Raw genomic sequence first — 21781 nt, forward strand, 5'->3', positions numbered from 1 at the left:
ACTTGTATAGTCATCAATCAGAGTTGCTGCCACAAAGACATTCCCAGTCCTGACTGAATGCTGTCTAAGTGCTACAATCGTCAAAGATGCCATGACAACATGGTGTTTTTCCAACTAAAAGTCCCAATATTTCCCAAAACTAATATCAATTAATTTTGGGGGGTTGATTTTGTAGTAGTGCCATGACATCATATATTTCGACACATCATGCCTGTCAGAGGCATTGTCTTTCATCTCCAAAATGATGAAACTACTCATACAAATGTAACATAAATGGATTATAAGAGCCCATAAAACGTGATCATAAGGCCTCAAGTTCACAGGGTAAAAGACGAGATAAAGTGTGATGGTCAGTCCACTCCGGTCTTCCACCTCAAGGCGCGTCGCAGGTGCGTGTAGACGCCGTCGAAGGCGGATAGCGTGCAGCGCGTGAGGTGCGTGGTCCAACTCCCGGCGTCCGCCATCCATTGCACAAAGCGGCCTGCGAAGGCTGCGAAGAGCATCACGTAGTGGGCCAGCAACGCCAGGCTTCGCCCCAGCTGCCTGCCACGGCTGACAATCAGCTTGACTGCCTGGTCGTGCCTTGCCATTATTGCGTTATTATTTTTCACCTAGAAAAGAGAAGTTGTTGGAAATATTCACATCCACAATTTCCTGCTATCACTACAATAGAGACTTGTAGTGACCTATATAGTCCACGAGATAAAAGTTTGTACAGATTGATTATGGGTGAGTGCTTTACAGAATGACAGAATTTGGCTTAATATGAACGAAGAATGCAAAACGCCCTTGACAGGCTGTTGAATTGCATCTGTGTTGCGAACAACACATGGCGACAGATAACATTTAACAATTCCCTCAGAGATGGGCATTCCTAGCCCATTTTTGGGGGGTGCTCAAGCATCCCTAAATTTAATCCCAGCCACCAGAAACTTGAAATCATATTTTTTTATTCTGTATGCTAGAATTGCCCTTGCTCACAGGCATAATTTCTCTATCATCTGCAAAGAACGACTAATATTACTGTAGCTTACTGAGGAGTTATACTGCCGCCAGGTGGCGAAGGAGCGCCGACCAGATGGAGCAAAACAATGTCCATTTCAGTTAAGCTAATTCCAGTCATTTTAATGGGGAAATGTTCTCAGAAAGCTTTGATTATTTACTTATTCGTTTGTTGATGACGACGGCCTGTTGCATTGGAATTGGTACACGGTGCCTTACCGTGTCGTCCAATCAGCGTAGAGCAGGTTTTGTTTCCGGGAGAGTTTGGTGATGTGGCTCTGCTTGGAAATCCATCCGAGGAGATCTAGCCGATAAAGAGAGCGCCGAAGACCCGCCGGGAAGCACTCATACAGGTGAGTCAAATGTCCTCCTACCCAACCTCACCGCTTAGTAGACTCCATAAGGAACTGTCACACTCGACGGCCTTTAACCGCGCCAGGGAGCATTTAAACGCTCGCTTCTAATTTGCAACCGTTAGCTAGCTAAGTAGCATCGACGCGGAAACTGTAAACAACCAAAGATTCCCAGCCGACTCCTTGCATGCTAACCCCGCTTGTAACATCCCGACATGTCCACCGCCCTCTCTGGGCGTCAGCGTCCAGCTACTTGGTTGGATTTCGCAATAGTTCTCGTGAATCGTCGCTGTGGAAGAACGCGGTGACGCAGACGCAGTGGACGATGCGTTCGGGAAAAGTCGGTTGTTTTCGTGACGGCTCGGAAGTTAGGGATCGCAGCCTGTGTTGCAGGACACATGAATGTTTGTCCGAGCCCAAAATGCATGCATATATAGGATATATAGATCGAGCTATGTATGTATTTAGCTCTGTGTACTTATTGTATTGCATCTTCATTCTAAACTTTCATTTTAGAATTGATCCTTTTTTTTTTAATTATAAATCTGTGTTTTTGTTCTCATAAATGAAACCGTATGAAGCATGCATCACATATTTACGCATGCTTCCCCATCCCTTGCGCAGTGCCATCCTTATGTTCAGCCGCCTGGCTACAGTCCTCCAGGAGCTCTCTGGAGAGGAGGGTCAGGATGGAGAGACACAGGTGAGATCTAGAAAAATCTAAACTACCGCTCTGAATTTGACTACACTTGAACTAAATGTTCCCCCCCCAGGAGAGTGAACTCGCACCTCAGCTTCCTGCCAACGCAGGCGAGGCTGCAGCAGAGTTGGAAGTACCTGAGGAAGTCAAAGAGCATCTGGCCCATCTGGAGCAGTTGGTGGTGCAACTGAAGGAGCTTGTCCGTGACAAGGACACTCAGCTGGCTGGCAAAGATGAACTTCTCAAGGTTGAATAACTGAATGGCTATAAATGATGAAAAACATCAAGGAAATCTTCCTCAATTCTTTGTGCTTCCTCTTTGCAGAATGAAAGGGAGAAGAGCGAGGCTCGCTTTAGTAAGCTCAAACTACAGGCCAAAGCCAAGATAACCTCCCTCAGCAAGCAGATTGATGATTTGAAGGGACAAGGAGGAACAACTGTAAGCCCTCAATCAAATGTACTACACTGTCTGTATGTAACATGATCATTATTTTTTTTTTCTTTGTGACACAAGACTCCTGACAGTTCATTTTCAAGCGATGTGGCTGTGGAGGGCGAACTGCAAGAGCTCCAAAGCAAGCTTCGTGAAGATGAGGCCAAGACTAGCGAGCTACTAACGCAACTCCAGGCCACTGAGAAACTGCTGGAGGAGAAGGACGCCGCCCACGCCGAGCAGTTGAAGCACCTCCAGGCAGTGGTGCACGACAAGGATGTGCGCTTCCAGGAGCAGATTCAGAAGCATGAAGAGGAGCTGCTGAGGGCCACTGCACAATCATCCAATGATGGCGAGCTGCAGCAGGTGCGAGAACTTACGCAAAAGAATTAAGATGTACAAATGATGCTAATCTTGGTCAGTGCCTTCTCGTAGGCCCTCCACGTGTCCCAACGACGGTGTGAGGAGCTTGAGGAGGCCTTGAAATCACGTTCACAAGTACTGGAAATGCTGCAGCAGGAAGTCACCAGTGCGGATCAACAAAAACAGGTCCAGATTCTTAAATCCACTTGAGCCTTTCATGGAAGTGTCCTGAATCTACACGATCTCTTTGTCTGCCTAGATTCTGACTGCTGAGTTCCGGCAAATGGAGGGTGAGCTGGCCGAAGCTGTCAAACAAAGGCAGGAGTGGGCCCAGCGGTTCAGCGAAGCTGATGCGGCCCTTCAGAAAGCACTGGAGCGGGCAAGTGAGGAAGCAGCGAAGCACGAGAGGGAGCTTTCATCGCTGAGCCACGCAGCTAGCGACAGCCTGGAGAAGGAGAGGATGGAAGTTGCCAGGCTGGAAAAAGAGTTGGCTTTGATGAACGAGAGTGCCGTAGTGTGTCGTGATGCGTCAGAGAGAGACAAGTTGGAAATATTTCGCCTCGAAAAGGAGCTCGCATCTACCAGAGAATTAGAGTCAGAAGTCATCCAGACCAGCCGGAGCCACCTGGAGGAGACAAAATCAGAAGTTGCCAGGCTGGAGCAAGAGCTCGCTTCTCTTCAAGAGGGACAGGAAGAGTCCCAGAAGAAGAGCCACATCTTGGCTGAGATTTGGAGACGTTTACAACCTCTGACCCTCTGCGATGTAGAGCCATCGGAGGACACTAAGGTCCCAGATGACCTTTGCCTGGTTCTGGACACCGTGCTGTCCATTGAAACACAAATGACCAGGCTCAAAGATGATCACAGGGAGAATGAGGAACATTCTCTTGAAGCCAAGCACACAATGGAGGCTCTTCAAGGTGAGTAAGAAGATTGCCTCTTTGGTGATTTTACTTTGTCTTAAGCACACATTGATTTCTTTCCAGATCAACTGGACAGAAGTATCAACGAGAAGGAGGACGCCATGGCCAGGGTTAAGCAGCTGGAGCAGCAGATCGAGCTGGTGAGCGCTCTTAATAAGAAGGTCTTATCGGCAAAGTCAGACAAGACCTGACAGAAACCAGGTCATAGACGTGCAGTGAGCCCTCTAATCTCTTCTGCACTGTTCCACTGTCATTACCGACTCTCTCCTCTGACCTTCAGATTACTGCACTGATGTTGATGCTTCTGATAAGGTAACCAGGCCAACTAAAGTTATTTTATTCTTCTTCCTCTTGGTTAGATTTCTGAAAAGGATTCAGAGGAGCCCCGAGCAGATGCGCCTTCTGAAGCTGACAGAGGTATAAAGCTTTTTTTTAAAATCAAGGACTTCAAAAGTAATGGTGGTCATGGTTTTTCCATTTTGATCTGTATGGATTTTCATAGTGGCCCTCTCGGCACTGGAGCAACAGCTATCGGAAAAAGATAATGAGCTTAGCGTCTTGCGACAACGTCTGCGAATGGCTGAAGAGCAGAGCACCAGTGATGTTGCATCGGCTCACATTGTTGATCAACCTCCAGACCAAACTGAAACTGATGACACAGGAAATAATTGCGCAATGCCTCCTGACTGCCTGGAGGACACCCAAGAAGATGAGACCACTTTGGTCGCTGAGGACACATCCGTCCTCTCCCTTACTGCGCACACTGAAAGCAGCCCGGAGCTCATCGAACATCAGGAATCCCCTGAAGAGTCCAAAGGGGCTTCCTCTGATGAGATGGTCACCAGCACAGATTCCGAGGTGGCTCACAGCAGCTGGACCCTTTTAGAAGCTGTGAACCAAGATGGACGTCAGGAATGGCCGTCGGTCGTGCAGGACTTTGGCCAGCTACAATCATGGGAGACCGCGAGCATGGAGCAGGAAACCTCCACAACTTCAGTGACGTCCTCCTCTGTCATGATTCGAGAGACCGTTGCGGTTCACATCATGCAGGAGGGTGCCTCCCCAGAAAATGTTTCCACGGGCCTTTTTGCTCAGGCCCTGGCGGAGGAGCTCCAGAAAAGGTACAGTGAACTTCTGGCTGAGCTAGAAACACTCAGAGAGGCGGCGGCAGTATCACAGGAGAATATCAAGAGTCTAGAAGTAGAAACACAAAGGCTTGCCGCTGAGAAAGAAGCAGAGGTCTCTCGGGCCAGTGACATTGAAGAGGAGCTCAAGTCTGCCAGAGGTGAACTCCAAAATCTCTCTCAGCAGAGCAGCTGCATGGCAGAGAAGCACAGTGCTGAAATCGGCCTTTTAGAAGAACAAATCAACATTCTGTCCAATGACAGCAAAGACAAGGAGCAGAAGATCCAGGCTCTCCACACTGAGTTGAAAATGGCTCGCCAAGCCCTCTCTGAGCAGGACAACCAGGCCCTGATGTTGAGCGCACAGTTAGAGGACAGAGAGCTCCTGTCCTCCGAGCTGCAGAGGAAGCTTCAGCATCTGGAGAGCAACATGTTGGAACAGTCGCAGATGTCAGCTCTTGACAGCGAATCTTTGTCCAAGAAGGACTCAGAGATCTGTGAGCTGCAGCTCCGCCTCAGCCAGAAAGAGCAACAGATGACAGAGCTCGATGAAAGGATGTCTGCCAAACTCAGCCAGGTGGAAGAGGAGCGTGTCTTGCTCGACGGTGAAGTCAACAAACTGAAGGAGCAGCTGGTGGAGGTTCAGCAGTTACGAGAAGAGACTTCTTCTCCGGAGATGGACGAGGAACTCGTGAGTTTACGCAGGTCCAAAGAGGAGTTTGAAACCCAGCTGGCAACCACAAAAAAGAAGTTGCAGGTTGTGCTCGTGCAACGGAAGGAGCTCATGAAGAAGGTTTCTGATCTGGAGACGGCGTTGAAGAAGAATGCAGAAAAAGATGAAACAGCGGCACCCGAAACTTCTCCGGACGTTGAAAAATATTCCGCGGAGGAGATGCAGGCCAAACTGGCGGAGCTGGAGCAAACGTTGAGGTCCAAAGACGAAGCAATTGAGAACCTTCAATGCAAGATGAGCCAACAGGAGAAACTTTTGTCTGAAACACTTGCACTGAACAGAGAGCTGAGCAAGGACACCGAAACCCAACAGGCCAACAATTACTCCGACAACACCTTGTTACGATCCCAAGTGGCCTCCTTGGAAACGGAGTGTGAAACCCTTCAGAAGAAAGTCCTGGAGGCCCAAGAATCTCGCAAGGAGAGCATCCGCAAAGCCAAAGAGAAAGACAGGCACCATCGGGATCAGTTGAAGCAGCAGAAGGAAGAATACACTGAGCTCATGGGACGTTTTGAGCTGCAGAGTGGTGAGCGTGAGGTTCTTCTCACAAAAGTTCAGGAACTAGAAGATAAAATGAGCCCACATGAAGAGGAGCGCAAGGACCTGGTGGCAAAGATCGAGAAGACCTCAGCTGACGATTGGGTCCAAGAAGACTGGGTGGATTTTGCAGCGTCTGAGACTGATTCAGTTCAACATAAATCTAGTGTTCAGGGAGAGCAACTTAGCGAGCAGTCTGAGGTTCTCCCTGCTCAAACAGAGGAGCCCTTGAAAGCGCTCAGGGAAGAGATTGAGGCTATGCAAATGGCAAACTTGGCGCTTGAGAGCAAGCTTCAGGAAGCTCAGACCAGTTTGTCCCAGAAGGAGGCTGAACTGCAGGATGTTAGCAAGGAGCTACAAGCCCTACGAGAAAATGAAAGACAGATTGAAGCACTCTCCGATGAAATTAAAGATCTACGTGAAAAGTACAGACAAGCCGAGTCTTGTGCCGAAGCCTTGAAAGCAGAAATGGAAGCTGCATCCGTCGCTGCATCTTCTCAGTCCGCCAACTCCATTACTGCGCTTCAAGCTGAAGTGGAGGATTTCAAATTGTTTCTGGACAAGAAGAACCTTGAGATCACTGAGCTAAGCCATCAGCTCCATGAGCAAAACACACTCATACTCTCAATGCAGGACACGGTGGGCCACAAGGATCAACTGATAGCCTCCTTAGAGCAGGAGCTCAAGGTGGAACAGGAGAAAAGTAAGCAGTTGGAGGTTGAGGTTCCGCAGAGGCAGGAGGAGGAGGACAGCGAAGCCAAGCTCCAGCAGCTTCAGCGTAAGCTTCAGGCGGCCCTCATCTCTCGCAAGGAAGTGCTGAAAGAGAGCAAGACCCAGAAGGAACGGCTCCGTGAGAGTGAGACACTCATAGTTGAACTTCAGCAAAAGATGCATGCGGCGCAAGATGAGCTCGAGAAGGTCCGAGCGGAACGCACCAGGCTAATAGACGAGGTAGACCGCATGTTGCTAGAAAACCAAAGTTTGGGCTCGTCCTGCGAGAGTCTCAAGCTGGCAATGGACGCCATAGCGAGCGAGAAAGACGCATGTCGAAGAGAAGGTGAGCTGGCCAAAGAGGAGGCCGCTAGGATGTGCAAGGAATGGGAGGAGAAGGTCAACGGCATGAAGGATGAGTATGAAACCCTGCTACGCTCCTACGAAAACGTGAGCGACGAGGCAGAGCGCATCAGGCGAGTCCTCGAGGCCGCCAGGCAGGAGAGGCAGGAGCTCGCAGCCAAGGTGAGGTCCAATGAGGCCTCGAGGGAGGAAGCAGAAACACGGGCGGAAGAGGCTCGGAAAGAAGTCGAGGCCGTGAAAGACAAAATGAGGAAGTTTGTCAAGGGCAAGCAGCAAAAGATCCTGGAGTTGGAGGAGGAGATGGAAAGACTTCGTGAGGGGCAGGAGAAAACACAAATGAAATCAGAGGATGATGCTCAAGCCACTGAGTTGAGCAGACTTCGGGAGGAACTGCAGACTTTGAAAGTTGAGTTGAACACTGCGGTGGCAGAAAGAGACGCTTTAACACAAGCGATCGAACAGATGAAGGAACGATTTCAGCAATTGGAAGTACAAGACCACACTGCTCCTCTCGTAGGGGAGGTTCGGCACTCAGATCCAGTTTTGACTGAGACAGAAATGGTGGAGTCCAAAACAAACCCAGAGGAGAGTCCAGATGACCACACAAGTTCAATATCGGCTGTAGTTATTGGATCAGAACCTACAATGGAACAAGCTTTATTTGAGGACAAAATAAAGGAGATGGAGGTTGCGCTTAATTCAGAGAGGGAAAGCTGGCAGGAGAGGGAGGCCCAACTGAAGGCTGGACTGGCCTCTCTTGAACGGGATCTCCAGGAGAGCAACGAAAAGGAGAGCCTTATGGCGTCCCTGGAAGAGTGTCTACAAGAGAGCAAAGAGCGGGAAAAGTGTCTGATCGAGGAGGGCACCAAACGGGAGGTCCAGTTCAAGGACCTCCTAAAAAATCTGGAAAGTGAGAAGGACAACTTGGAGGAACGTCTGATGGACCAACTGGCCCAACTCAATGGCAGCATCGCCAGATACCAGCAAGAGGCTGCTGACCACCACGAGCAACTTGCTGAACTTCAGCGGGACGTGGAGAGACTCGAGAGGGAGCGGGCCGAGCTTGAAGCCGAGGCCCGGGCACAGACGGACCGAGCGGCCCGGCTGGAAGAGGACATGAGGCAGGCCCAGAGGCAGAGGGCAGAAGCCGAAACAGAGATGGGGAAGCAGAGGGAGCTGGAGCAGCAGCTGAGGTCTGCTCAGAGGGTCAAAGAAGGCAGTCAGAGCCGAGCACGTCAGCTGGAGGAACTCCTGAGGGAGAAGCAGCTGGAGGTCCGTCAACTCCAGAAGGACAGCATCCAGTACCAAGAGAGGATCAGCGAACTGGGAGTGGAAGCGAAGGCGCTGCAGCTCGGCCATGATGAGCTCAGCAAGAACCTTGCGCAGTCCCAAGAAGAGACACGCAAGAACCTGCAGGAGCTGAAGAAAACCGAAGCGGAATTCACAAGCTGTAAATCCACCTTGAATGAAGCTAAGGAGCAATTAAGCCAAATCACACTTGAGAAAACAACTATGGAAAAGAACATCCATCAGAAGGAAGCTCTTTGGAAAGCCGAAGCGGAGCAAACACTGGACTCTGTCAGATTCAGATTAGGAGCCGAACTGAAGGAGATGGAGCTGAGACTGGAGGAGGCTTACCGCGAACGGGAGAAAGAAGAAGAAGCCACGCTGGAGGCCAGAGAAGCTGCTGATGTGGCTGAGAGCCGCGCGCAGGAGATGCAGGCCCGCCTTGACGAGTCTCTCGCCCGGCTCGCCGCCTTCTCGCGCTGCATGTCGTCGCTGCAGGACGACCGAGACAGAGTTCTGGATGAGGCCCGGCAATGGGAGACACGCTTTAACGATGCTCTACTTGCCAAGGAGGCTGAAATTCGAGACACGGAAACCAGGGCCAAGGAGCTGGCGGAGAACCTTCAGAAAGAATCTGCTCTCAAAGAGGAACTCCAGCTCAGACTGCACACGTAGGTCACAAATCTGTCTTTCGTAGTTCCCGCATTTGCTTGAAATTCTTGAGTTTTACGTTTCAGGTTAGAAAAAGCTGACCAGGAGCGGCAGTTGAAACTGGATGAGGCTGCGCAGAAATTAAATGGGAGCCAAGCTGAGCTGGAGAAGGAGCACGCCGAGCTCCTGCAAACCACAGCCGAATTGCAGTCGGCGCAGAGCGAAGTGCGGCTGCTCAAGGGCGAGCTGGAAAGCCACAACCAGAGGGTCCGTGCTCTCGAGGAGGCTGTGGGACGGCTGCAGGAGGACATCGGCAGGGCCCGGGCGGAGCTGCGGGACAGGGAGGCGGACGATCGACGTCTTTGCCTGACCTTGGAGCAGCTGGAGGCCGACCTGCACTCCTCCAAGGCATTGACGGAGACCCTGCAGGTGGCGTTACATGAGAAGGAGAAGAGGGAAGTGGAAATGCTGGATGAGAAGGAGCAAGCCGTTGCTCAGGTAAGAAGAGGAAAAAATCTTTCTGCTCCCTGTGAGTGCCCGGAGACTATTGCGTTTGTCCTCGCAGGCTGCGGAGGAGGCACGCAAGGAGGCCGAGGGCAGGGCACGCGAGGCTGAGGAGGAGCTGGAGCGCAAACGAGGAGAACTGCGAGACCTCGAGGAGAAACTGCGACTGGCCGATGTGGAGAGCGACAGCCGGAGAGCCAAACTGGATTCCTTCACGAAGGCCATGGGCTCCTTGCAGGATGACCGAGACAGGGTGCTCAGCATGTACAAGCAGCTGGAGGAGAAACACCTCCAGGTCATGGTCGACAAGGATGCTCTGATCCAGGAGGCGGCAAGCGAGAGTAACAGTCTGAAGGAGGATCTGCGCTCTCTGCTGGTCCAGAGGGACGACCTGTACGCCGAGAAGGCCAAACTGTCCGCTCAGCTCCACGGCTACAGAGATGAACTCAAGCAGGTTCTCAGCATGAAGGACTCTCAACACAAACAGCTCCTCGCCGCCCAGCGGGATCGCATCACCTCCTTGGAGAAGGAGCGCGACGATTTGGAGAGTGCGCTGAAGAAGCCCGGCGAGTCAGAAGCTGTCAAAGTGGAGCAGGTGATGCCATTGCAAGCCGTCAACGCCCCTGGGGCTGAGGTGGAGAAGCTGAGGGAGCAGTTGGAGACCGCACGAGAAAAAGTACAAGCTATGGAGGAGAACATTCTGAAGGAGAGGGAGGCGCATGAGAGAGAGACCAAAGAACTGTCCGAGCTGCGCTGGGAGGGAGGCCTGATGCGCACAGAGTCCGAGAGTGCTCAAGAGAGAGTGGCCGAGCTGGCCCGAGACCTGCTGGCCGTCGAGCAGAAGCTACTGGCGGAGAAGGAGCTGGTGGTGCAGCTGAAGGCGGAGAACCAGTCGTTCGGCAAGGCCATGGCCTCGCTGCAGGACAGCAAGGACCAGGCGGAACGCAAAGCCCGCCAGCTCAGTCTCAAGCTGGACGAGGCCACCAAAGTCGGAAGCCTCTCTCCAAGCAGCTCTGGAGAAGTGTGGAGCCTGAAGAATGCCCTGCAAGCTCTCCAGAACGACCGCGAGAGACTGGTGAGTCACGTCTTCCTCAAGTGACGCTGAAAGCTATTGCTCCGAATAATTCTGGCCTTTCCTGATAGCTGGAGCAGCTTCAAACACAGACGATGGAGCTGAAGACCAACAAGTCACAGCTGGCCCGTCTGGGAGCGGGTGAACTGATCAAAGTCAGCCAAGAGCTCTTTGAGGAGAAGAACAAGAATGCGCACTTGGCCGGCATCATCACGGAGATGGAGAACATGGCGGCAAGCGGCAAACAGGAAATAGAAATGCTCAGGTGAGACATACGAACAGCACAAGCGTGTCATGTCCTGTGTATGTCAGTTGTTGGTGACGTCTGAGCACGCCTGCACGCTGCAGACTGGAACGCGTGGACTGGATGGCCCAAGCGGAGCAGCTGAAGCAGCAGACGCTCAGCACGTTGTCGGAGCGTGACCAGCAGCTGAGACAACTCGCCGCCATGTTGGAGGAGGCGCGTGCGCACACGCCCAAACACCAGAAGGAACAGTACCACAGAGAGGTCAACAAACCTTTGCCAAACACTTTCAAAGAAGTGATGATAATTTCAGAACAAAAGAAAAAAAATGTCATTTAATGTTTTGCTTTTTGGTTTCCCGATCTGAAATGTAAAAAAGAAATTGTCATTATCGACAGTACCCACCTATAATGGGATTATTTGAATCAAATGTTTTTACATTTTTTGTACATGTAAATACCCCCCTCCCGCTAAATTTGAATGGTCAAAAAAGACATTTTGAGCTCCCTTTGTTGTTGTTGTTTTCATGTTCAGAAAAGACTATTGGCATGATGATTTTATTTTAGAATTATTACATTCACTCCATCTCAGGCCTCACGGGAAGTGGACAGTGCTCCCGGTGCTCCTCAGGAGAGGAGCAGCCTGCAGGAGGGGCACGCCTCCCTGGCTGAGCTCTCGCAGCTGCAGCGGAGGTACTGCACGGATCCAGGGAAGACATTTCATGTCACGGCACAGAGGTTAGGAATCACTGGTCATTTTTTATGTGCTCCTTCAGACTCGATGAAGAGACGCAACAGAGGCTGGCAGCTGAGGAGCAGCTCTTGGAAGCGGAGGATCGACTCAGGCGGTACAAGAAGAGGCAAAATGGATTGGTCGTGAATTTGTGTCATGTCCACTGATGTTCTTTGTTGAATACTCCGCCGCAGCCAATCCAAATGGGAGGATCACTCAGAGACAGCCGTTTTCATCGAGCCTCCCCCAGGTGGCGTCACACGTGTGAGTCACCGCCTTTGAAATGTGGGCACTTGTGTCGAGACGTGTGACTCGAGTACCCTACCTGTATAATCCCCTCTTTCTCCCCGCGCAGACCCGTCGAGGAGCCACCCCGGGTTTGATGCGGGCGCTACGCTCGGGCATGTGCTGGCGCCGCCGCACGCCGCTTCTGCTGGCCGTCTACCTGCTCAGCGTACACGTTCTGCTGCTGCTGTGCTTGGGCGGCTTCCTGTGACAACTTCAAAGGGTTACCGCACACAAATATTGCACTTTACATACAATAAACACACACATACACGGTCCGTTGCCAGTTGCCAGTTTATTAGGAGCCCCGATCGCAGCAATAACTGCCACCGTCCCAATCCAGTGCGGGCTAGGTGTACCTAATTAATTGGCCACGGTATTTTGAGGGATCTGCTGTTAGTTTTAACGGTGAGGACATGAAGGGAAAATGTTATGCGTGGAAATGCAAATAATTGTATACATATTTATATATCCAAAGTGGCTCTGAGGTTCATGTTGTGCAGTTTGCCTTCTGCACACTTTCTGTTGTGATCACAAAAAAGTGTGGTCCAACTACCAATAATTCCGTTCAACTTTCCCCCCCAAAAGGGACTTTTCCATAATATTCTCTGTACACTAATGTTGATAATGGATTCCAAAGGAGATGCGCTCCTTGCAGTAGCCGTCTCATTCCAACAGAAACTGTTCTACTGTGATTTAGCCTAATTTATTGTTAGTTGAAATGGTTCACGCCTCTTTCTTTCCTGCTTTCATCATTCCTTTTGAGGTGTACACTGTATGTAACAGTTTTCAAGGGCTGCAGGGAAAAATGTTTTTCTGTTACGTCGTTAAAAAAGATCCGATTTTGCAAGGCGGGTGTGAGGTATCCTTGTTTTTGGTGACATATTCAAAAATTTTGAATAAAAAGATATTTTTAGTGGGAACTGAAGTGTGTTTTACTGTAGACTCAATGCAGTATTATCTTTCTTTCACCTCAGTAAAGTAAAAAGATGATTTTGTACGCTTGATAACACACAATATTACAATAGTTTGATACACTGCCCTCAAGTGTTCATACTCGGTATGACAATCCCACAATTCAAGTCGCGAAGTTACACGCCGCTCGTGCACATGACGTTGATGCTCGCCCATCTTCCGTGTCGACACATCTACTGAGACGCGGAAATCTACAGAAGTGACGAACTGAAAAGGTAACTGAACTTTTCTTTCAACTTAATGGTTTTATGTCGTGTTGTCTTTGGTTTTTAACCAAACAATTACGATATGTGCATGTTAAGTTTTTTCTTATTGATGAAGGTGCAGTTGGGTAATCTTCAAGGATATTCAATTCTATGACAGCATCATGTGGACCAGCAACATGTGCAAATGTACAAATTCACTAACATCGGTCTTACGAGAAATGCTAAAACAATAGGCAGTGCAAATATGTTTTAGTATTGAAAATGAAAAGGGTTTTTCTCATGCATGTACATTTAAAAAAAAAATGTTTTAGTATTGAAAATGAAAAGGCTTTTTCTCATGCATGTACATTTTAAAAAAAAACATTGCTCTTGTTCATTTTCGGGAAATGAAACTTGTGTGTGCACTTTTTCCATCATCCCAATGAATTTCTGAAAATATGAATCAGTCATTGTATGTGTTATGTTTTGCAGATGTGGAAGTCAGTGGTCGGCCACAATGTGAGTGTGAAGGTGGCTGCCGAAAGCGACGACTGGGAGACGGACCCAGACTTCGAGGTAATGCGTGAGGACTTCCTGCCAGTATGGTGCAGGATGTATGTTGATGTAAACTCTTCCCGTTTCAGAATGACGTGTCGGAACAAGAGCAGAGGTGGGGGGCCAAGACCATTGAAGGTTCTGGTCACAAAGAACCCATCAGGTAACTGAAGTTGCCATGCGTGTTCACTTATTGAGTCCTGCGCTCACTCATGGCCGTCAATGTGTCGAAACAGGAAGAGGAAGTGAGAGCGGATCAAGTTATCGCCTAATATGGAATTTACCAAATGTTTACACTAGCCATGCTGTATTACAAAAAGGACAGGGAAAGCTGGCAACAGTATTTGGAGTGTGAGACAAAGCTCTCATGGATGGTGCAGTGGAAAAAAGATTGGGTGAATGACAGGGATGAAAATGACTCCATCAGATTTTGATGGTATGACAAAACTAAGAAAAAAGATTGGCGATCCTTATTTTTGCAAAATGTATTATTTTGACATTTTGGGTCGATAGCTATTTTTGTTTTCTGATCATATTCACTTTACAATGCCGTCATTGTATTACGTATTCACAGCTTTTTTTTTTCCCAAAATGCATCATGGCCACCAAAAAAAACAGATTGCGATGAAGCTTGAACTGTTTTTTTTCCTTTTCATTTTAATTTGGCTTTATTTTGCAGTGTTGCGGATCTGAGGCACAAAGTGGCAGCAGAGCACGAGCAGGTGAAACATCAGGAGATGACCCCCAAAGCGTCGTACGGCTACGGAGGCAAATTTGGCGTGGAGAAGGACCGCATGGACAAGGTGTGATTGACATGATAGGCTTCATGTTTTCATCAAAAGTTAAAACATTTTATGGTCATGCAGGTGGCGGTGGGACACGACTATGTGGCTCAAGTGCAGCAGCACAGTTCCCAGAAAGATGCAGCCAAGGGATTTGGAGGGAAGTTTGGGGTGGAGAAAGATCGGCTTGACAAGGTCAGAGGACAAGAGGGACTATGTTTTATTTTTATTCATTCAATTTCCCGTCGAGCTTATGTATCCAATACATACGTTGTCTGTGCAGTCTGCTGTGGGTTTTGAGTATAAAGGAGAAGTCAAGCAGCATACGTCACAGAAAGGTTGGTCAAATAGAATTATACTGTCATATAAAATGCTTTATTTGTACTACATTGAGTCTCGTGCGAATGTGTGTCCTTCCAGATTATTCCAAAGGCTTTGGGGGGAAATACGGCGTGGAAAAGGAGAAGGTGGACAAAGCCGCCTTGGGCTATGACTACAAAGGCCAAACGGAGAAGCATCAGTCGCAGAGAGGTGGATCCACACTGTTGCTCGCATTGCACTCTGCATGATTTCACATCCCCCGTCCCCACCCCTCCTTGTGGCACCAGATTATTCCAAAGGCTTCGGAGGCAAATATGGCGTGGAGAAGGAGAAAGTGGACAGAGCCGCCGTGGGTTACGACTATGAGGGACGCACAGAGAAACACCAGTCCCAAAAAGGTAACCGAACACGGATGCAGTGGCACTCATCCGGTGCGCAACATCACTGTAATCCAGTGGAATCTGTACAGATTATTCAGCAGGTTTCGGAGGTCGATATGGAGTACAATCGGAACGCATGGACAAGGTGAGTGAGTCAGTTCAACTAAATCATTGGAAGAACATGTTCAGTAAATCAATAGTTTTCATACATACATATCAAATGAATAAAAATAATTGTGTGAGTTAAGTGTCCAGGTAAAAAGTATAAAGATGAAGATGTTGTGATGTTTTCAGCCATTCAACTCAATTGAAATCTTTTTTTTTATTTTATGCTGCAGAGTGCAGCTGGCTTCTCTGACATGGACTCCCCGACCTCTGCTTATGAGAAGACGCAGCCAATAGAAGCCTGTAAATTGTTTATCGATGGATTTATGTATGTCGAGAATAAAGTCGAAGTTGACATCGACTGTGTTCCGTGCAGCCGGCGCCAATGCGGGTAAGCTGAAGGCTCGTTTCGAGAGCCTGGCCAAGGCCTCAAACGAGGAGAAGGTGAGGAGAGTAGAAGAGAAGAGCAGCAGGAAGGACCGAGAGAAGAACGAACGACAGGCATCAGAACGCAAACAGCTGGTGACCCCCACTTAAAAATAAAAAAAAAAACGACAAAGTCCTGTGAGGATTTTTAGCAAGTTCACTTCAATATTGCTTGCTGTACAGGAGCAAAAGAGCAGAGAGGACCAACTTCATCTTGCAGATGTTCCAGAAGTGCTTGCAGAGTGTGTCGCATCACCGGAGATCGACCAGAATACACCAGAAGAACCACAGCCAACAACAGAACCTCAAGCACAGGTCAAACACTTTTGTATATAGCCAGAAGTCAGGTTACCAGTTCCATACAGGCACCGTGTGTGCATTTCCCTTGCAATACCTGCTAAAGTGCAGTCTTGATCCCGTGCGTCCATAGTTGAAATCAGCCGACGACGAGCCGCCGGCTTCGCCTCTACCCTTTGACCGCTTCCTGCAAAAAGACCTTCCCCTGCCCCCCGTCGAGGAGGTGGAGGATGTGTATGACCAAGTCACGGATGAGGAGGACAGAAGCAACGAGTATGAGGAGGTGGCGCCGCCACTCCCGACGCTGATGGAGGGAGGCGAGGAATACGAAGAAGTCGGCGCCCTGCCCCCGGCTGCTTGGTCAGGTACAGCATCAACGCACAAGTATGTACAGCAGCACCTTGACTTGTATTCTTGGTTTTGGAATCTTCTTGTTTTCATGTGCTAGCGGCAGATGAGTACGAGGACCTGTCACGTGGCGTCCAAGCCATCGCGGTTTACGACTATCAAGGAGGTTCGTTTCTACTTTCAGCTCATATTTTTGAATCATATCTGCGCGCCGGTGAGGATGTATTGGCTCACTTCGGCAGAGGATGAGGACGAGATCTCCTTCAACCCCGACGACATCATCACTGACATTGAGATGATCGATGAGGGCTGGTGGAAGGGACGCTGCCACGGACGCACTGGCCTGTTTCCTGCCGCATACGTCCAGCTCACGCAGTGAGACACAGACGCCAACCGCCACGGGGCGCACCGCTACGTGTAAGGTGTTTTTTTTTGTTTTGTTTGTTTTTTTTTTTTTAAGGCCGGGCATAATTGTCAAAGGTTGCAAATGTTGTGAAAACAACACCACAGTACTTGGCTCCCATTAAGAATAGAGATGTCCTGATCAGATTTTTGGGCATTGTGAGTTGCTTGATTTCAAGCGTCAGCCGATGCAGTCTCCATATACTATTTTTGGGATTGCATTTCTAAGTAAAAGCAGACAAACTACATTTTTTTTTTCAATTATAATTAGCTCAAATTCTTTTGTGACCCAAAAGGTTACATGTAACACTGAACTATTGCCCCCCCCCCCCCATTTGACAATGCCTTATACGTACACCCAAGTGTATTTTTTTGCTTGGTGACCACCAAAAAAAAATAAAAGAAAATATGAAACTGTAAAACGTTTCCACCCAATAGCAATCATTTAAAAATTGGCCAAGTATATTAATTAAAAAAAAAGTCTCCTGACAGTGCAAACAGAATAAATACAAAATGTTTATGTTGCAAAAAGTCTGCTAGATATGCTAAGAGTAAAATTTACAAAAATAATAATTTCAACCAATATGTGCATGGGACTTATGCCCATTCCTGGTTAGTTTACCAAAATAATAACTCGGGAAATTTACATTTGTCAACTCTTTATGGTTCAATTGAGTAGTATTACTAAATCACTAATGGCTTTACAGTTGTTTCGAGGCATTTTATTGGGGGGGGGGGGATAAAAATGTACTTATTGTGTCCATCCAAAGTGTTTCTACTGTTCCATCCCAATAAACAGAGCCTATGTGGTACATCAATGTTATCCACATTGTGGCAGTCATCGTGGAAAGATCGATTGCCTCCAGAGTCTTTTTTTGTTGCAATGCTTTTCACCAGGCAATGCCCTTCTTCTTGTTTGTTTTTCCTTTGCGGCCGCTTTTCTGAGCCACGCGCTTGGTCCTCAGCTTCTTGGCCTGCCTCTGGTTCATCCACACCGGATACTGTCCGTGCTCATTCAGCAGTGTCTTCTTGTTGCGCTTGCTGTCCAAGTCCATGGCGCCATCTGCAGCACAAGTGATCATTTATTTGCAATATAATGAGTGTAATGGCAGCGGGAAGACGCTCAATCTCGCTCACCGTCATTTCCGTCTCCCTCCATGACGACGTCAGCCTCTTTCTTGATCTTCTCAACCGGGACCACAGTGGCGATCTCCTGCACGTCGCTCATCACGGCATCCTCGCCTTTCTTGCCAAGACCGAGGGCTTGTTTCAGGCGTGCCAACTCCTTGGGGGCGTTCTTCTTCCTCTTTTCAGCTCGCATCTTCCTCTTCCATTTACTCCGCAAGCTTTTGGCCATTTTGTCTTCGGGGGGAAAAAATCACCATGAACACATTTTATTAGTCCTCGCGCATGTACAAATAAGTTGTCCTTGTGTTTAGGGGGTTTATGTGCACTTGGATAAAATGCGTAAGTCTCGAAAATATGAAACTTTCTGACTTCATGTTTTTAAAAGACGCCTTTGGACATAACATCAAATTAGGACAAATCGCAGACATTGGTATTTTGCTAAATATGATCAAGTAAAGAAACAGCAAAGCTAACGTCGGCTAGCTCGTTAGCGATCAACCTGCAAAGCTATTTTTTCAACGCAAATCAGCCACTGAAGTGCTCAATGTCATAATGTTGACTCTCAAACAATAAACGCACTATAGTACATAGAGTAGCTTACAGGTTGTAGATATTTCCGTTCAAGTTGGACCGTAGATACAAGAAGGAACAGACACGTGTTTACAAGTGGCAGAGCAGCTACGTGAAGAAGGTGCGATTTGATTGGCTGTGCGCGTAAACTGAAGATCGCCAGCTCTCATTGGGCTCTCTTTCCCCTGGGTGATGACATGACTTCTCATTGGCTAATCGTCACCAACCCGGAAGCTTCGCTAAACAACGACCACCAGAAGGTTCTCGGGTACAAATAACACCCTGGGGTGCGTGTAATTATACATTTAGCTTTTTTTGGGTCATAAAACAAAGTTTGTAATATATTTCTGTCGAGTTTAAACAATTCTATCGTAACTAAAATCATGAGCAGCCCTACGGTGAGCGGCGATTTTATGGCTGTGTTTAAGGCTCCGCTGTCTTCGACTCAAAGCAAACTGTTGGACATGTTGGAAGACGCCACCGAGCAACTGATGCTCTATAAAGACTTCGACTCTTCTTTTCATGTCTGCGAGAGAGGCCTGGAGAGCCTCGCACACGCGGAGGAAGAGGACGTGAGGTGACGCGTTAAGTTAAACCACACTCTTCACTTTATTATTTATTTTCATGACTTGTATCCACTCAAATAGGGGTGAACTTAAGGCTGGCTTTTGCATCGTGGGCATTCAAGCTTTGGCTGAGCTCAACCAGTGGCCAGGTGTGCTCGCCTGGGTCTGTCAGCATTATGAGCATGAGGAGGACATACCAGCTAAAATACTGCAAATGTGGTGAGTACACGTGAATCACATTGTCCATGTGTCATTGCACAGTGTTTTTCATCCTTTGTCATCTTTTCCGACAGCATCCTCCTCTACGCCAAGGTGGGCGAGCCAGCAGCGGTGAAAGAGGCTACCCAAGTGTGGCTGCGCAACCCATCTAACCGCGGGCTGCAGGGGTTTCGCACGGTGGCTGAACTCTACCTGCTGCACGTCCTCCTGCCCCTTGAACTCACGGACCAGGCCCGGGAACTTGTCGTTGGCGAGTTGGGGCGCGCCACGTTCACGGAAGAGCAACAGCAGACGGCACTGGATATCATAGAAGAAGAGGAACGTGAGAAGAAGGTGCTAGATGTCACCGTAGATTGTAGGTTAAGAGCTGAAAATGCCTCGACGCAAGGTGAGAACTGATTTCGACCTTTCGATTGAGCAACAACAAAAACTGTCCTCCTTTCTTATACACGTCACCTGTGCACTAACGGTACACTGGAACTTGCTCCACACAGGTTCCCTTCTCCACAAAGTAGAGGCCTTGTTGAGGCTTACTTGCAGGAGATTGACGTCTGCTTCCGGATTCTTCCCATTCCATAAACTCATCTTGGCAGCTCTTATTCTCTACATGCTTTTGTTACGCCTGGATCCAGGTATGCTTTTACACCAAATGGAAAAAAAACTGCATATTCGTGATGTTGTCATGAATACGCTTTCACTTTTTTTCCTTCTCTGTGCTGCAGCGCTTCCGTCTTCCTTTGTGTGGATTTCCAAATTACATCAGCTGCTCCGACAGATGTGGAACGTCATGGTGGCTCCATATTATCGAGCTCGGAAAGACTGAGCGTGGACTTTCTCGTAATTTGATTTCTCCTTAATGTCATTCCAAACTGGTTGACATAAAAGATACAGCTCTAGGATAGGAAAGGGATTTTACAGTGCATTCTTGTGGATCATGTGTAATAGGGTTGTTTCATTTTCCTTCCTTGTTGATGTTCAATCAAATGTTATTTTATTTGCTGTTTATTTAATCACAGCTCCTGTTCAGTCTCAGTTGAAGCCTTTGGTCTATATTCTTCATTATCACCCAAAAATAATATCAAAGCTGCTGTTTTGTTTTGTTTTTTCTCCTCCCTCCACATGTCAAAAGTTTCACACGTCAGGTTATTATCTTTTCAGCTTTGATTATTTGATCAATTTACTCTGTGGCACTTATGCTGTATTTTCCTTTTTTTTCCAGCAAATGCACAGAAAAGAGCAAGGTGGTTGACGCAGGAAAGGTTCGCACTTTTCCATTACCTTATCATTTATTCATGTCCATTCAGATTACATGTTTTATGCTTTGAGTACTGTACCGCAACAAATAAATGCAGCAGTGTCACGTGTTTGTGTGTAGGTGGTGCTCAAGAGTCATCACATGCTCATGCTAACTTCCACAAGTTTCCTACTTAAGCACTTGAAGGGTGGAAAGTAAACAAAAAAAAACATGGCTCACCACATCAGTGAGCAGTTGCCCATAAATGTCACCAAATGTAAAACAAGTATGAGCAAAAAATATTTTAAATTTTTACCACGTCACGTCGTACTGAGATGAGAGATCTATAGCTTCACCATTAATTTGTTTAGAGAATGGTCAGGGTATTGTATGTCCAGATTGTATTATCGCTGTGCATCATTGTGAGTGGAATTAACTCTTACCACTTTGGTAATTGGAGTGTATCTTCTTTACAGTGACTCATTGTGTAATTGAAGAGCATCACAGCGTGAGCAGAATTGTGAATGGCGTGAATCGTACCACAATTTTCAGAGACTCGTATCGTGATTTGAATGAACTGTGTCGATTTCAGTTGGACTGAATCGGATCATAATTGAAGGTAATCGTATCATTATTCTGAGCGACTCGTTGTCATTGGACTGTAACGTGTAGTAATCGGAGTGAATGGTGTCGCTCATCTTATTATTGTAATTGAAGTGAATCATAAGAGTTTAAATGAAATCCGCACTCCGCCAGCCCCTGCGGTGACGCGTCGCTGTCACCGCGCCAGTGTTGACGTGTGTTTAGCTCGTTGCTAGGTGAGCGCGCGCGCTGGAGAAAATGAACTTTTTTTTTTTTTTTTTTGAGTGTTGGCTTTCAGAAAGATCCCTCCGTCTCCCCCTCTCGTGCTGCATTCCGGACATTTCACTAGCGTCATCAATATTACCGCTTAATGTTGTAACAGCACGGGGAAAAAAAATCAGCCTCAAGCAGAGCCGCCATATTGTTGGTGTGGCTTTTTGATTTATTCCAACCATGGAGCTGATGTCACCTTCTCACAGCAGATTAACTTGCAGACTTAATTTAAGGCAGCCATGTCCAAAGTTGCGTACAGAAAAATATATGCAAGCGGTGGCCATTTTGGTATTTGTCACCTAATTGTTGATGAAAGAAAACGAGTCACAAAATGGCCGCCTCTTGTCAACCACGGTTCCACTCGGAAGGCCACTGTGTTAGCTCGCTAGCGCACGTTCTAGCGTTGTCATTACTTA

General features: G+C 48.0%; 4 protein-coding genes across 6 annotated transcripts; 3 read left to right on the plus strand and 1 right to left on the minus strand.

Moving 5' to 3' along the window:
• The first annotated feature begins 1231 nt into the window (after positions 1 to 1231).
• On the plus strand, positions 1232 to 12940 carry golgb1 (golgin B1). The gene is made up of 18 exons (XM_019893598.1): positions 1232 to 1355; positions 1980 to 2058; positions 2129 to 2302; positions 2381 to 2494; positions 2570 to 2854; positions 2924 to 3037; positions 3111 to 3771; positions 3838 to 3914; positions 4134 to 4191; positions 4277 to 9200; positions 9267 to 9678; positions 9746 to 10759; positions 10828 to 11021; positions 11105 to 11264; positions 11592 to 11692; positions 11776 to 11847; positions 11927 to 11996; positions 12088 to 12940. Exons 2-18 carry the CDS (start codon positions 1990 to 1992, stop codon positions 12226 to 12228), a joined length of 8640 nt encoding a protein of 2879 aa, XP_019749157.1. The 5' UTR covers positions 1232 to 1355; positions 1980 to 1989; the 3' UTR covers positions 12229 to 12940.
• A 159-nt stretch (positions 12941 to 13099) lies between these two features.
• On the plus strand, positions 13100 to 17616 carry hcls1 (hematopoietic cell-specific Lyn substrate 1). Its single transcript, XM_019893663.1, has 15 exons — positions 13100 to 13207; positions 13670 to 13753; positions 13822 to 13895; positions 14412 to 14535; positions 14599 to 14709; positions 14798 to 14852; positions 14935 to 15045; positions 15123 to 15233; positions 15305 to 15360; positions 15554 to 15623; positions 15697 to 15842; positions 15930 to 16061; positions 16177 to 16408; positions 16492 to 16557; positions 16634 to 17616. Exons 2-15 carry the CDS (start codon positions 13670 to 13672, stop codon positions 16768 to 16770), a joined length of 1509 nt encoding a protein of 502 aa, XP_019749222.1. The 5' UTR covers positions 13100 to 13207; the 3' UTR covers positions 16771 to 17616.
• Positions 17617 to 17622: 6 nt separating this feature from the next.
• Positions 17623 to 18636, minus strand: llph (LLP homolog, long-term synaptic facilitation factor). Of its 2 annotated transcripts, none has more exons than XM_019893711.1 (3): positions 18523 to 18636; positions 17931 to 18155; positions 17623 to 17856 (listed from the first exon to the last, which is right to left on the minus strand). In XM_019893711.1, exons 2-3 carry the CDS (start codon positions 18148 to 18150, stop codon positions 17684 to 17686), a joined length of 393 nt encoding a protein of 130 aa, XP_019749270.1. In that variant the 5' UTR covers positions 18151 to 18155; positions 18523 to 18636; the 3' UTR covers positions 17623 to 17683. The 2 variants fall into 2 exon arrangements, with proteins under 2 accessions (XP_019749270.1, XP_019749272.1); XM_019893713.1 differs by having other exon boundaries at positions 18509 to 18607.
• A 79-nt stretch (positions 18637 to 18715) lies between these two features.
• On the plus strand, positions 18716 to 20722 carry pex26 (peroxisomal biogenesis factor 26). 2 transcript variants are annotated; one of them, XM_019893686.1, is made up of 6 exons: positions 18716 to 19068; positions 19139 to 19276; positions 19351 to 19664; positions 19771 to 19908; positions 19999 to 20099; positions 20496 to 20722. In XM_019893686.1, the coding sequence occupies exons 1-5, from the start codon at positions 18875 to 18877 to the stop codon at positions 20097 to 20099; spliced, it is 885 nt and encodes a 294-aa protein (XP_019749245.1). In that variant the 5' UTR covers positions 18716 to 18874; the 3' UTR covers positions 20496 to 20722. The 2 variants fall into 2 exon arrangements, with proteins under 2 accessions (XP_019749245.1, XP_019749244.1); XM_019893685.1 differs by having other exon boundaries at positions 18717 to 19068; positions 19999 to 20722.
• The last annotated feature ends 1059 nt before the right edge of the window (positions 20723 to 21781 follow it).

Source organism: Hippocampus comes, unplaced genomic scaffold (assembly GCF_001891065.2).
Source record: "Hippocampus comes isolate QL1 unplaced genomic scaffold, H_comes_QL1_v1.1 scaffold161, whole genome shotgun sequence".
NCBI classification, from domain to species: domain Eukaryota; kingdom Metazoa; phylum Chordata; class Actinopteri; order Syngnathiformes; family Syngnathidae; genus Hippocampus; species Hippocampus comes.

Bases quoted from the DNA above. Each gene is read 5' to 3' on its own strand.
- hcls1 (XM_019893663.1), top strand. From the start codon at position 13,670: ATGTGGAAGTCAGTGGTCGGCCACAATGTGAGTGTGAAGGTGGCTGCC. The intron at 14,536-14,598 runs GTGTGATTGACA...ATGGTCATGCAG, and splicing joins AGAAGGACCGCATGGACAAG to GTGGCGGTGGGACACGACTA. The intron at 16,558-16,633 runs GTTCGTTTCTAC...TCACTTCGGCAG, and splicing joins GGTTTACGACTATCAAGGAG to AGGATGAGGACGAGATCTCC.
- pex26 (XM_019893686.1), top strand. From the start codon at position 18,875: ATGAGCAGCCCTACGGTGAGCGGCGATTTTATGGCTGTGTTTAAGGCT. The intron at 19,665-19,770 runs GTGAGAACTGAT...TGCTCCACACAG, and splicing joins TGAAAATGCCTCGACGCAAG to GTTCCCTTCTCCACAAAGTA. The intron at 19,909-19,998 runs GTATGCTTTTAC...TCTGTGCTGCAG, and splicing joins TTTGTTACGCCTGGATCCAG to CGCTTCCGTCTTCCTTTGTG.
- golgb1 (XM_019893598.1), top strand. From the start codon at position 1,990: ATGTTCAGCCGCCTGGCTACAGTCCTCCAGGAGCTCTCTGGAGAGGAG. The intron at 2,855-2,923 runs GTGCGAGAACTT...GCCTTCTCGTAG, and splicing joins ATGATGGCGAGCTGCAGCAG to GCCCTCCACGTGTCCCAACG. The intron at 3,038-3,110 runs GTCCAGATTCTT...TTGTCTGCCTAG, and splicing joins GTGCGGATCAACAAAAACAG to ATTCTGACTGCTGAGTTCCG.
- llph (XM_019893711.1), bottom strand. From the start codon at position 18,150: ATGGCCAAAAGCTTGCGGAGTAAATGGAAGAGGAAGATGCGAGCTGAA. The intron at 17,857-17,930 runs GTGAGCGAGATT...CTTGTGCTGCAG, and splicing joins GGAGGGAGACGGAAATGACG to ATGGCGCCATGGACTTGGAC.